Source organism: Gobio gobio (genome assembly GCF_949357685.1).
Source record: "Gobio gobio genome assembly, chromosome: 1".
Taxonomy (NCBI): domain Eukaryota; kingdom Metazoa; phylum Chordata; class Actinopteri; order Cypriniformes; family Gobionidae; genus Gobio; species Gobio gobio.
Window position 1 is genome coordinate 53,089,011 of NC_137097.1, and position 13,824 is coordinate 53,102,834.

The 13,824-nt window shown below is 39.2% G+C and overlaps 1 protein-coding gene across 1 annotated transcript; it reads left to right on the forward strand.

The window, feature by feature from the left end:
* The first annotated feature begins 230 nt into the window (after positions 1–230).
* prr14 (proline rich 14) lies at positions 231–12,439 on the forward strand. The gene is made up of 8 exons (XM_079822664.1): positions 231–375; positions 2,003–2,144; positions 4,115–4,158; positions 4,250–6,889; positions 8,089–8,239; positions 8,318–8,427; positions 8,544–8,612; positions 11,012–12,439. Exons 2-8 carry the CDS (start codon positions 2,142–2,144, stop codon positions 11,334–11,336), a joined length of 3,342 nt encoding a protein of 1,113 aa, XP_079678790.1. The 5' UTR covers positions 231–375; positions 2,003–2,141; the 3' UTR covers positions 11,337–12,439.
* Positions 12,440–13,824: the final 1,385 nt, after the last annotated feature.

Below are 13,824 nucleotides of genomic sequence, written 5' to 3' on the forward strand. Positions count from 1 at the left end.
CAAGCGGGACTCTACATAAACCAATGAAAGCTTTTAAGTTTACATCGGGACAAAGACGACTGTTTATGCCAACGCTATTGGTTGCATTTCTCCCTCCTGAAACCCAATTGGCCAGTACTTTGACGCCACACATTTTTAATTGGCCACGATTTTAGAGTCTACCTGAGGGGCGGGACATGTTTTACTATGCAAGATTCTGATTGGCTCGTCGACTGACCGGGAACACGCTCGCACCGAATGATAGGTCTGAACCGTAAGCGCAATGGTGAAACTCGGGCGCCGTCCGGCATGGAAATGTCACACAAACATCGGTGTTTTAGAAACAACGCCTAAAGGAGATGTTTTCACAGCACGGTTTCCCTCAAACGATTTTAGGTTAGTGTCCAGTTTGTTTACATAATTTACACCTGTGTTTGAAGTACGAGATGGTAAAATACTCTTTTAATACAATGTATTTGACTGGTTTATGCGTAGATAGCAGCATAGCTCAGTTAGCCGCAATATACGTCGACGACGTACACAAAACCACACCAGTGTCTGGAAACTAATATTTTTTTTCTTATTAAGCCGGTGCTGAAAAACGAATGACCGTAACCACAGACGAATTAATATAGTTTAATCTTTTGTGTTTTGAAATGTTATGTGGATATCTGTTTGACTGCGGGTATGGTAACGTTATATTATTCCGCTGAAGTGAATGTCTGCGAAATGAAACTGCTGTTGTTTGATCTGTTCTCGGTAACGTTACAATATTGCTGAATGTCGAGTCGTTTAGCCGCATAGCTAACGTTACTGTTACACATTACAACGACGAGGACATTTATAATAATCGTGTCTAAAAATATTTGTAAATCCATATTTAATGTGGTCTCCAGACAAAATATTAGGAAACCGTATTGTACCGAACGCATGCGGAGACCTTAATAAGCTCCACGGTATGATTTGGAAGTTAATGATTTAACGTTACGCATTTACTTTTATGAAAGTGTAGCGCAAGCATTAGTAAGCACGTCTACATTGACAACATAATTGTGTTTAATGAAATGCTATTGTGTATAATATTGTCTGTATTTCACAGTAATGATGAGCAATATAACACGCTAATGATGTGTACGGGGAGAATATAGTATTATTATTATTAATGATGTGTTTCAGTGTGTGTTCTTGCTCATCATTACTGTGATGAAAATGAGAAGTGATCTTTGCAACTAGCTCAACGTTTACGTTTTCTTATATTTTATTTCATTTAGCGTTTTAGATAACTACAATAACCCCTATAATTATCCAGTTTTGATCTTATTTTGACTTGTCCTTTGTTGTTATTTGAAGCTGTACTGAACTTAAAGATAAAGGTCTACACCACAGTGTGGACTTAAATTAATAGTTCACAATTTTGTTATTTGCTCATCCTCATATTGTTCCAAGTCTTTATGACTTTCATAAATGAAGATGTTTGGGTTTTTTGTCCTTCCTACTAGAGGACTGCAGTTGAAGTGACAGTTACTGAATAAAATGTATTAAAGTCACCATGAAATCAAAATTGACAATACATATTTTTATGGAATATTGCAGTATTTATTATACATGATTTATCTATGCACATCATCTTTTTTAATGTGCCCTTGTAATCTGTAATCAAACACATTTTTTCTTCTCTGATGATTCTGGCGTGAGGGCGGGACGACCTGTCACTCACATCACAGCGATCCAATCAATTCCCAATGAACAAATCAAGTATTGTCCTAAATGTTTTCTTGTTCAAGAAGATGTTTCACTTATACGTCACAATATAGAGTTACAGGCTATTGCAACTCCTTTTCATGCTGACTTTAAAACGATTTTAAAATGCATAGTTTTGTTCATCCTTAGTGAATTCTAATGACCATAAATTGTGGTTATGTATGTATTGAATGAGTGCTTGATAATAACTTGGTAAATGCATCAGTGTAAACTAAAATAGGAGTGAAATTGGCTAACCAACCAGTGACTGCTTGTTCCACAGTTGTGATGACTTGGGAATAAGGTTGGCAAACAGGAAAAAGTGGACTGCACCACAGGACCAGGAAAGAGACTCAAAGATGAGGCTCGGTCATCACAACCTCAACACTTGAGCTCATCCCCATGTGAGAGACAAAAACAGCATGGTAATGTCACATTGTTTTTGTCATCCCTCAGATATTTCACATTTCTTCTTTTTCATTGCAACTTCTTCCAGACATAAGTCACAACTTAATGAATTCACACAAGCTGATACAAGTAATAGGGATGCAGTCAAGAATAGGTTGCTCACAGCGTACAGTTTACAAAACCATCCAAGGCATTACTCATCATACTCATGAGGTGTTACCGGGGCCGGTTCTCAAACGTCTGCCTTGCCCACCCAATCAGAATTTAGGAACTGATGTTAACTGTGATTAACTGTGTTAATCTGTTTTTACGAATCGTACATTCATTAAAAACAATCTGAGGTGGGCTCTGTGTTGAAAGGCTGTAGAATGCCCCAACAATCACACATTTTGCGGTGTTTTTTCCTTTATTAAAGTCGCAGCGTGCTAATCGCATCTGTAACGCATCTGGGTGATGTTTACATTAAAACGATAGAACAGTAGCACAATGGAATGAAAAACACACACTGTGTAGCATTTAATTGCCCCTTTCTACTTAATTAAAATTGCTTTGTGTGAAGCCAAAAGAACCATTGTGTATGTTTTGCACTAACAATTCATTTATTCTGCCACAGTCAACGCACTGGTTCAGTGAATCACATGACTTCAGTTATGCTTGTTCTCTACATGTTTATCTGCTTGTCATTTATGTTGTCTATGTCTAATAACCTGTAACACAACTTAATTTATTTGAAATTACACAAAAGTAAACCCAGATGCGAGCAATGTAAGTTTAGTTATGTATATTCAGAATCAGAGTAAAGTCAGATGTTATTGGCTGTTGTTTTTGTTATTGTGATATGGACTGTGGAACAGTCGGATGACGGAAGTAAAACTCCCATTCAGTTTCTCCATACTGAGATTAACCATGAACTCAAGAGATGTATGCTTCTGTTTTTTTCTTTTTCTCCAACTTTATTTAAATAAAACGTATTGTTTTATAGTTAAATTCCTGAGGTCTGTTGCATGAAGCTAGCTGAACAAACTGAGTTTCAGAGTAGAGAGTAGGTTTAGATCAAGTTCAACGGTCTCTCAAAGCTTGGTATAAACGTTCTCTGTCAACTCCGGTTTAATCTAGAGTTTGCTATTAACTCTGAAGCTCATGCACCTGAAAGTGTGACATGTGCAGCAAACAGCCAATCACAGTGTCCGTTTGATTCCCTTATCGCAAGAGAGACGGTGCGATTCACTTATCATGAAATTAAATGCATTTACAAAACGGGAATAAACACTGCTGCTGCAGCGAAAGTTTGAGAAAGCAGCTGAAAGAATATCTGACTATTCATCAATGCATAATGTGAATCAAAGAAATATACCTAATAATTATAGGTTCACAAAGGGCTCAAATTAATACACTTTGTTTAAAAGAATTATGAATGCATGTATTATATTAATATTTGACTAGTTGTCAATTAATATAATAATTATATGAATATATTGTATGAATTAAAAGTAATTATAATTCATATTAACGCCTTTTATATAAATATAATTAATAATTAGCACCAAAATATTTTTTGTCTATAAACTGCTTTAATTTGGAACGAGAGATACAGGGGGTTTGACTTTATTGCATCTTTACTTGCAGCTGATTGGTCCAGTTTGGGTGTGTGATCTCTTACCCAGAATAAAACCTGCTCCAGAGCAGGTTAGCCATGTAGTGTAAGTTACTATAGTGATAACACTGACACTGCTAAAAACCAATCCACCTTCATAAGCCCGAAAAACCAGAGTTTGCTCAATCTAACCGCAAACTTACCTGGGTTAAAACCTTAAACCGGCTTTGTGCAACAGGCCACTGGTGAATTACTACACTACCTATAGCAGCAACTCCACTCCAGTGACGCTCTGCATGTGGTGTGACTTATCACTTACTGTAAGACAGTACTTTTAAAGCGTGTTTTTTTGTTTTTGTTTTGTCTTAACCTACTTTTTTTTCTTGTTTTCAGACAAGCTCCGGAGTTGAAGCTGAGATGGAGAAGCAATATTCAGAGTGAGTGTTACTGGATCAGATGGATAATAAGGATCTGTAACCCTTAGCCAGCAAACATGTTGTAAATATGTCTTTTGTCTCTTTATTTTAGAGGTGAAAGCCACACATCGGTATCACCCTGTGTAATCTCACAGTTAGGAAATGGCAGCCCAGCAAAGGAGCAAAGCCATGATCGGAAGCCAATGGAGAAGGTGTCCCCAGAGAGCCCTTCAGCAATAAAACGATGGGAGATCGGTCCGCTTCTACAGTCATTCAGATCCAAGATGGCTAGCTTCACTGAGATCGTCATGAGCCCTGTTCGGCTTTTTAAGCCCAGTGACTCTCTGTCCTCAATCGTACTTCCTGAACAGCCTGAACCATTGATAACAGAGTCAAATGTTGAAAATTCAACCCGGACAGAAGAGGGCGAGACTGATGATAAATGTAGAAATGGATTGTTTCCAAAAAGGCCTTCTTCAGAAAAGTTGCAGTGCAACATTGCTCCAAAACGTCACAGGGTTGCACAGAGACTGAATTTTGGTACAAGAAACAACCACAAACCAGTATTGGGTCATATTCAAATGCACAACGAGGTTGCACCAAATGAAGAAAATCAGACAGACTGTCCTTCAAGCCAGTCACAACAAGCCGTCCATCAGGATGTAACTCGTGTTGCCAATCCTTGTACAGCACGGAGTCCTCTCCTCAGGACTAGACAAAATCTGTCCACAGACAAACCTTTGAATTCTGCAAGTGCCATGCATGTGTCTAGTCAAGCAAATTTTCAAGCGGATGCGGTTATTGTTCTGCATCGGCTGTCAGGTGAGAGACAGACCCGGAGCAGTGACACAGCCTGTGGACATAAGTCCTGCTTTTTGGAAGAGGGCTCAAACCTGTTGAAACCAGAGTCAAACAGCAGCACAAACAAAACTCACTTAAACAAGCCTGATCCTGAAGCCTCCTCTTTTAGCACTTCCTCTAATTTTAACTTGATAGATAAAGAGACAAGCACAGGTGGTTCGTTTGGCAATGAAGGATCCTATACATGGGTGGCCACCAGGAAAAGCCCTAGAAAGAAACATCTGTTTTGGGCTGCTGCGCCCACCTCCAGTGAATTGGACACTTTTGTGACAGGATCAAAGCCTTTGGATGTGGAGATGAAGGAATCACAGTCTGAAAATGTTTTGAAATGGACACAGCACTCGGCTGAAGTATCAGACCCTCCGATGAGCACTACTGTCAGGGAAGTGAGGGCAAAGAGAAGCAGAGAAGCTCCTCGAACAACGAAAGACTTGCAGGCAAGGAGGAAATGTGACATGCAGAATGCTAAAGAAGGAAGACCTGCGAGGAATAAACTGTTCAAAGACAATGGCATCACTCTGGAAACAAACCAGGAGGATGAAACCTTTATTCAGTTTAAGAAAAAGAGGAAAGGTGTTTCTATGAGGCACCCGCTCCAAGACTCAGATGTGCCTGTCTGTAGTAGTAATAAAGCAGGTGTTGAGATGAGAGATTCTGAAATGGGACAGGACAAGACAATGAGAAGTCGGTTGAGAAAAAATGTCAAATGTAGGACATTACTGACCCCTAGCAATGAAGGTGATGCCACTGATGCTACATCCTCTCAAAACTGCACGCAAAATGTCTTAATTAACAAGAGTGTGCACGGCAACTATATAAATATCATAAATGGTCCTTCAGAATCTCCAGGATTTCAGCACCGTACACAGCCTCAAGAGCCTGAGCAGACCATTGAAGCTCGAAAAACAAGACGGCATCTTAAAGGTTCAGGTGATGCTTTGCAGAAGAGAAACCTTCGTCCACCCAAGCATAAATTTGAGGACCACAGCGTGACTTCAGTGGTTGATCTAGCAGGACCAAGTAAACCGTCAAAAATAACACTACTGCACCACCAACAGTCTGTTACTGTGGCTGAGGAGCAGGTGACATCTCTTTCTGGTCTTGAATCAAGAGAAGAAATAAAGGAACTTTTGTCACCTGATTCAACAGCCCCAGTGCATTTAGAAATAAAACTAAGCAGACCCCTGAAGAATGTAAACCGTCCAAGAAGAAAAGATGTTTCCGTTGCAAAAAGAAAAGGCGCTATTGGAGGCGAGGATGAAGCAAAGAGCCTAGTAAAGGCGTCAGAAGCCGTTCCAGTTGTTTCGTTGTCAGGTAGCGGCTCCAACCGCCTCCTGCGCAGCTTCTCCTGCCCTGAAATCCCGTCCTTAGTATCCAGTGACTGTCACTTACCCCGGTCCCACACGCATGACAACAGCACTACCTCACCCAGCAGAAAGAGCTCACCCACTCAGCTTCCCATCCACCATCACTCTCCGTCCAAGCGCACTCGCCGGCACACCGTCTGCAGTGTGGAGATTGAGCGAGAAATTGCCCCTTTGTGTCTCCGTAAAGAGGTGTACCCTGCTAGTCGGGGTAGCCCTTTGTGCCCCTCATCCCCTTATTCTCCCTCCACCTCTCTCACAGCCCTCGCCTCCTGTTTTTTGTCCAGTCCTTTAGCGTTCTTGTCTAAAAGCTCAAGCCAAGGGCGTAGTCATGCTAGTGATGCCAGCACTGGCAGCATTTCAGCTGCCTCCAGTTTTGTTACATCATCATCCTCACCATCATCATTGTCCTCCTTCAGTTCCCCTTATACTTCCACCCTCACGTCCTGTCATGCTTTAACCGGCCTCTCCTCTGTTGTCACTCCCAGCCCTGAGACACCTTCTGCCTCTGTGTCATCACTCTGCAGGTAATTTATCAGATTCCCACCCACCCTATCCGAGTATACTCGCTTTTTATTACCCATTATTATGTATGTGTTATGTATGTACATTATTATATAATGTAGCATGTTGATGATTTAAGGGTGCTCTGATCGATCGGATACTAAATTGCTATCGGACGATAATTGCTTCTTATGACTTTATCAGTGATCTCTCAATTTTTCAATCTCATAAACCGATCTCATGCTGACGTCGCAAAAAGACATGGAGGGGTATGGCACATAGCTTGCAGCGGTGCCATCTCAATCACTTTCCGGTGCGGGTAAAAAAAAAAATAATGCTGATTACTTAGTGAGCTACAATTCATACTTCTTTATTAAATAACTTTCTGAACTCTTCTTTCACAACAGCACGTTCCCCTCAATAAAGCTCCAGGCCAGTGTTGCCAAGATTTTAATAGAAAAGTACAACATTTGGGAGACTGCATAAGGGAAAATTAGCCTCCCAAAAACACAATAAAATAAGCAGACATGGCAACAACGCACCAGAGAAATTAATTCAAATTAAACATATATTATCAACATCCAACAAATTAAGAAGCCAGGAGTTGTAATTAATTATAAATAAAAAAAAAACTCAATGTTACATATTTAGATATTATAATTGGTGGATAAAATAATAATAAATAAAATTACAATAAATATTTATTATTAACAAACCTCTGGGTTATAATTAACATCATCTTGCAATAAAGATCGGTCTTTCCTCATAAGTTTATCTGTCTTAATACGGATCAAGCCTCGCTTTTTAAAAATATTTATATTATCTACCATTCAAAAGTTTGGAATCTATACGTTGCATTTATTTGATCATAAATACTGTAAAAATAGTACTATTGTGAAATATTACATTTTTAAAATTAATATATTTTAAAATGTAAAGTTTTGCATTTTAATGCATCCTTGCTGAATGTAGTTGTATGTAATGTAATGCATTAATGTCCGGAAAAAATCCTTAGCATTTCTATAAATAATTCATGTTAAAAAGAAGGCTTCAAATAGACCCTGTGATCGATGATCGGTATCGGCTGATACTGCTTCCAGCAATCGCCCCCAAAAATCTTGATCCGAGCACCGTTATTTATGATAGAAGCAAGAAGCAAGACCTTTAAAAAATTGCATGTCAGATTGTCAGTAGTTAAAATCCAACTTTTTCTTCCCTCAAGTGCGTTTTCACAGAGTTCTTTGGAGGGAGCCCATGGAGTGCTTCAGATGGACTGTGAGGAGGCAATAGATGAAGAAGAGAGATCCAACTTTGACCTTAAACTCTCTGCAGCCATCTCAGAGGAGAAGGCATTATCAGACTCTGAAATCAAGGTGCGTGTTTTCTCTTAACTTTGGTTTGTGGTTTAAATTTATTATTCCTTATTGCATCTTCTCTTTCTGTGTGAACAGACAGACATAAAGGATGGTCAGCGAGGAAAGGTGTCCTCTATTCGTATCCGTAAAAAGATTCCAAAGCCTCAGAATAATCTCACCCCTATGGGCCTTCCTAAGGTCATCAGGTGTGTATGCATAGAGAAGGTTATGGACTATATTTTCTCTTACTTCCTAGCTGAAGCTAATGTGCGTTTAAATTTACCTCATCACAGCAAAGATGCATTTCTTGTTTGTTTTACAGAATAAAGAAGAAGGATTTTAGCTTGGAGGAAATCTATACAAACAAAAACTTCAGCAAACCTCCTGATGGGTGAGACATTTTCCAAATGTGTTTTATTTGCTGGGTAGTTGAGCTTAACCCATTTATCGAAAACCAAAGTTTTTTGGCCACATCTGATCAAATCAGACCATCCAAATACCACCTGTATTTATCAACATCGCTCAGATCTCACTGAGTGCAAGCTTAAGGACATTAACATTAGGACAGCAATGCAATTACAGTGTATAGAGCAAATTATGTAGTTAAAAAAGTCAATTTCAAACACATGAAAACTAAATATGTTTTGAAATCATTTTTATGTAAAAACACCCATCAGACTGGTTGCATTTATTTATAAAAAATGTTTCTGTCACTCTTTTAACTCATTTTCTCACTCACATACTTGCAGGGCAGACAGAATATCTCATTAGCCCAGTTTTAGTACCTTTTAGTGCAACTTTAAATCTCAAAATGTTCTTATACCGCCAAAGAAAGAACACGGGCTAGTGCATGTTTTCCCAAATGGGGGTTCTTGGGGGAACTGCAAGGAATCTGTGAGTTGATGAAAAGCTTTTTAAAAAAAGCTCTCCCTGTGTTTTATTTACCTGCATGTTACATCAGATAACCAAGAACATGTGAATGTGTTGTTAAATTATTAAATAAAGACCTCAAGGGGTACTTCAAGTAAATATTTTAAATTTAAAGGAGTTCGACTGACACAAAGGTTTGGGAATCGTGGTCTAGTGCATCATTTTTTTAATATTCCATTGTTGTATTTCATATTAGAGCCCTGCGCGGGACTGTTTTCTTCATCCCGCTCCCGCCCACACCCGCCGAATTTCTGACCATTACCGCCCGCTCCCGCAACGTATGTGTCACACTCCCGCCCGCTCCCGCAATATGTATGTCCACTCCCGCCCGCACCCGCAAAACTCTGAGAATTTATTCCCGCACAATAATAGAGATGCATTGATTTTGTGTCTTCTCCCGTCCCGCAGGGGAAAAAAAACACGTATTTGTATATTATACATATTATTAAATATTATTAAAGAGATTCATGGGGTTGTTTGTTTCGTTTCCCTGGCCTGCATGTAAAAAAAAAAAAGACAAATACATTCAAATATAATTTCATTTTTATCAAAAACTTTGCACATAAAAATAGACTGCTTTGCAAAACAGAAAACAGAAAACCAGATTGAGAAACAAAAAACAGATCCCAATTCCGTCGAACGTGACCGACTGAAAGGAAACCTGAGAAAACATGCTTCAACAGAACGTAATGTGAACACAAAATAGCAAACGGACATTTAGAAACAATCCATTTCCACTCACTAAACTTCTATGTATTGTTTGTCAAAAACACCAAACAGTCAACTTGACCTGCAGGGAGTGCTGAGCGTTTTTGGTGAGGTATGATCAAGTATCTATGTATTTGCCAGCTGCGCAATATGTGGATACATATAACGTTATACCGCATGACTTTGCCTACCAAAACAATTGAGAAACTTCTCCAAATGTCAGACTTTCCTTGCTTAGCTTTTGTGCTGTAAATACCTCGTTTGAGGTTCTTTTCTACATCATCAATTGACATCTTCTCCATCATGTCGTTAGGCAACCTCCCTATCCCGCCGATTCCCGCTGTGTTTTTTTTAGCCGCCCATTCCCGCCCGCAGCAAAATTTAAACCACCCGCTCCCGCAAGATTTACGTTGGGTCCCGCGGGACCCGGCGGGACTCAATCCCAATGCAGCCCTCTATTTCATATCATAGTTTGCTATCCACTCACGTAATGTTTATAAACTACAAATACAAATTACTAAAGCCTCGTTTCCACCAAAATTAACTGGAACAATTTGTCCCAGGAACTCTTTTTTTTCCCCCCCTGACTTGCTGCGGTCTACGTTTCCATAGCGGTCTAAAGTACCGTGAAGATTAGTCCGGTGACGTAGGACTGTGCGGGACTTTCCAGAGCCCACTGGATTTCGTCCTCCGCAAATAAACTTAATAAAGCCTAAACCTCGTTGTCGGTCCATCGGTTGTATTTTTTAAACTCCATTGTTGATTTGAATAGCAAACAACTCTTACTGCGTGCACCGCAACAGACTTTTAGGTTGAAATAAAATGTTGCGTGAACTCAACCAATCAGCATGTTCAGCGCCCAAGTCCCACCCCCAAAAGTTCCTGAACTTTTTAAAAGTACTACCTCACGAGCAAGGGCCGTTTTGAGGGGGAAATCTTTACCCGGAACTTCATTTAGACCCTGGTGCCTGCGGTCGAAACACACTGAGTACCACCCCAAAGTCCCTAGTTCCTGGGGAAACGCGGCTCTAGTAGAACAATTGTATGTAGCATATTAGGACTTGAATTTACCTTGAGATTTTTGTGAGGTGTTTTAGTTCTTTCCATTTTAACATCTGGTCAATGAAGCTACTATTGCAAACTTTTTTTCAGACGTTTGGAAACCATATTTGAGGTGCCTCTTAACCGGCGAGATGGCTCTCAGACTGTCGTGGGCCAAAAAAAGGTAAAGCGCTTTGTCGAATTCCCTGAACTGGGTGTTACCAGGAAGCCCAAGAAACCTCTGGTGGGTGTAATGGCGGGGGGTGGAGCCCAGAGGAAGGCAGGAGGGAACTCTGGGAGCTGTAGAACCAGACGAGGTGTCGGGGTCTCTTCTAAAGTGGAGGATGGCCTCACCTTGCAGGAACTGGAGTCACTCCTTTGCTCCAAGCTTGAGGAGCTAGACACCTGGATGGCACTTCAGCAGGTAGCAGGCTGAAGCAGAGGTCTTGTTTGATCCGTACCAAACGATGAGCTTTGTGTGTATTATGTTCAGATTTACTGTAAATTAATCAAAGCAACCATAAATAGATTTGCAAAGCTGTAAAATCTGTTTTTGATTACTGGAAAGATCGTACAAAATACATCACATTCTTTATATATTTTGCAAGGTATTTTGTACATTGGTCTGATAAACAAGAAACACCCTTCAGAAGGAGTAACTGCGTGTCGTTTTGTTCATTTGTAACTGTTCAGAGGAAGAGCACTTGTTTACATTAATGTGTGACATGTATATATATATCGAATTCCTGTTTGCCACATCTCCGTATTAAAAAGTGTTTTAAAGTAAGAGTCACCAGATCACTCACAAACCATAACTCTCTCATATCTTCCACATTTTAAAACATGTAAACTTCTTTGGTTCAGTTGAATGCCTTATTAATAGACGTTCTGTGTGACCTATGTGTGTTTCGTCATAAAGGAGACAGCACAAAGGCTTTTATAAGTTGTGGTGGCAGCATTGAATACAGTGAGTTATCAGCGAGACAAAAGTTTGCATGATTCCGTTTTAAATGATTCTTTTTGCTTCTCATAGAAGCATAAAGGATTTAAAGGTTTCAATGCATTCTGTGCTTTTACTCAGGTACTCTAAATACGGTCCATTCACTTAATTTAGACATTAGTTCCTCTTTGATGTAGTGACTTATAATACCGCTTATGGTGTTTGAACATGTTGAATGGTTTGTGTGTAAAATTGTTGGATATGTATATATGTCTGGGTTCTGTAGTTCTAACAGACTACGATTGAGCTGTGTTTTGTATATTAGTCTCCCTTCCGCTCCCCCGAGTTGTTTGTATAGAAGTTCACAAAGAACAGGTGTATTTTGACTGTTACACATTTTATTACAAATCCTGAAAGACATGCAATGTACAAAAACATCAGAAGCACAACGTTGACTTATTTACAAGAACAAAGTTAATAATGTAACCACAACATCTCAACATTTGACTGCCATGCTCTCTGTGAGTGTCTCAGTGTTTCATTTCCTGTTTTCATTAAGAAGAGCATAAATAATAAAAAAAAACATTTTGCTGAAATGTAAAAGTAGTTTTTGTCTGGATAGTGTTGGTTTTGTGTGTGTGCGTGGCTCCGTCTGCTGCATGTAACAAATTCCAGAAAGTTTCTGGACCGTTTTTTGAACTGCATTCAAAAATTGCATTGGTTTAATTGCAGTGAATTATTTTACTCATTAGTAGGATCCAATATGTTTTGTAACTACTAAAAGCATTAAAATGTTTAGCAAAGGTTGAGCTGTTGAATCCTGTTTTGGACTTTTGATCCAGACTAATGGCAAGCACCATTCGAAACCCACAATATGTTTAATTAATGACCAACCTATTTTTATCAGATCAAATGTTTTGGACGGTCTATGCACAGTCTAATGTGAGCAATGGGACTTTTGCTCTTCTGCGCTCTTACAGTTCATTTAGTTGTTGAAACGCTTCTGCGGTGTCAATCTATGAAGGTTACAATATAGGACAGAAATCCTATGAGTAATGGAAAGATGAGAATTAAAACCACCCAGGCCACAATGGCCCCAATTCCCCATTTACAAGCTTTTTGGGAGTATTTCTTAACCATATCCCGTGTTTCCTGACAATCTTCTTGTTGAAGTCTTTTTCTTGTCTCTCGAGCCTTGAAAAAAATGAGGAAAGAAGGTGTCAGATTTCCAGGTTTTTTTTTTTAGATTCTTAGGTTGTATTCATGTATGGATACGTTTCTTTCATCACTGCCTACACGTCTTAAGTTTCAAGGTAGTCTTGCTTTTGTGTGTGTGTGTGTGTGTGTGTGTGTGTGTGTGTGTGTGTGTGTTTGTGTGTCTCTGCCAACAGTATCTATGTTATTGGCAACAGGTCTTTTTACATAAACTTAATAATGACATATTGTCACAATATTTTACATAGAGATTAGTCATGCTTATTACAATTGTATAGGGCTGTAATACAATGATACATTACTGACATTTCAATAATACTGTATTAGTTACCTTGACAGAGTACATAAGGGACATAATTCCAAAGCAGGAAAGGCCACATATGATACTGCATATGGCTAATTTCCGGTGGTCTGTGTCCTTACAGATGTCATGTAGAACATGATGGTCAGCCCTCCGCTCAGGCTGGTCAAATAAAGCTTCGCCAACCTTCACTTCTACTAGTCTGTTCACCTCCATCTCTGTTCAGAATAACAAAGTGTAAATGTAGTAGAAGTAATGGCACGTTACTGTATTTGTACTATAATACACAGTTAAAAGCTTACATCTAAACAATAAGCCAAGCAGTGATTTAAAACAAGATGAACAGGTTCTTGACACTGATTTTTTGCTTTCAGATTTAATAGTTGGTCATTTAAATAAATATATATGTATATATTTATAAAAGTCAGATACCCAGAGTGAGACGAAGAATAAATGTATATTAGAAAA

Coding starts and splice junctions, on each gene's coding strand:
- prr14 (XM_079822664.1), top strand. Junction 6,890..8,088: donor TCTGTGTCATCACTCTGCAG/GTAATTTATCAG, acceptor TCTTCCCTCAAG/TGCGTTTTCACAGAGTTCTT. Junction 8,240..8,317: donor TATCAGACTCTGAAATCAAG/GTGCGTGTTTTC, acceptor CTGTGTGAACAG/ACAGACATAAAGGATGGTCA.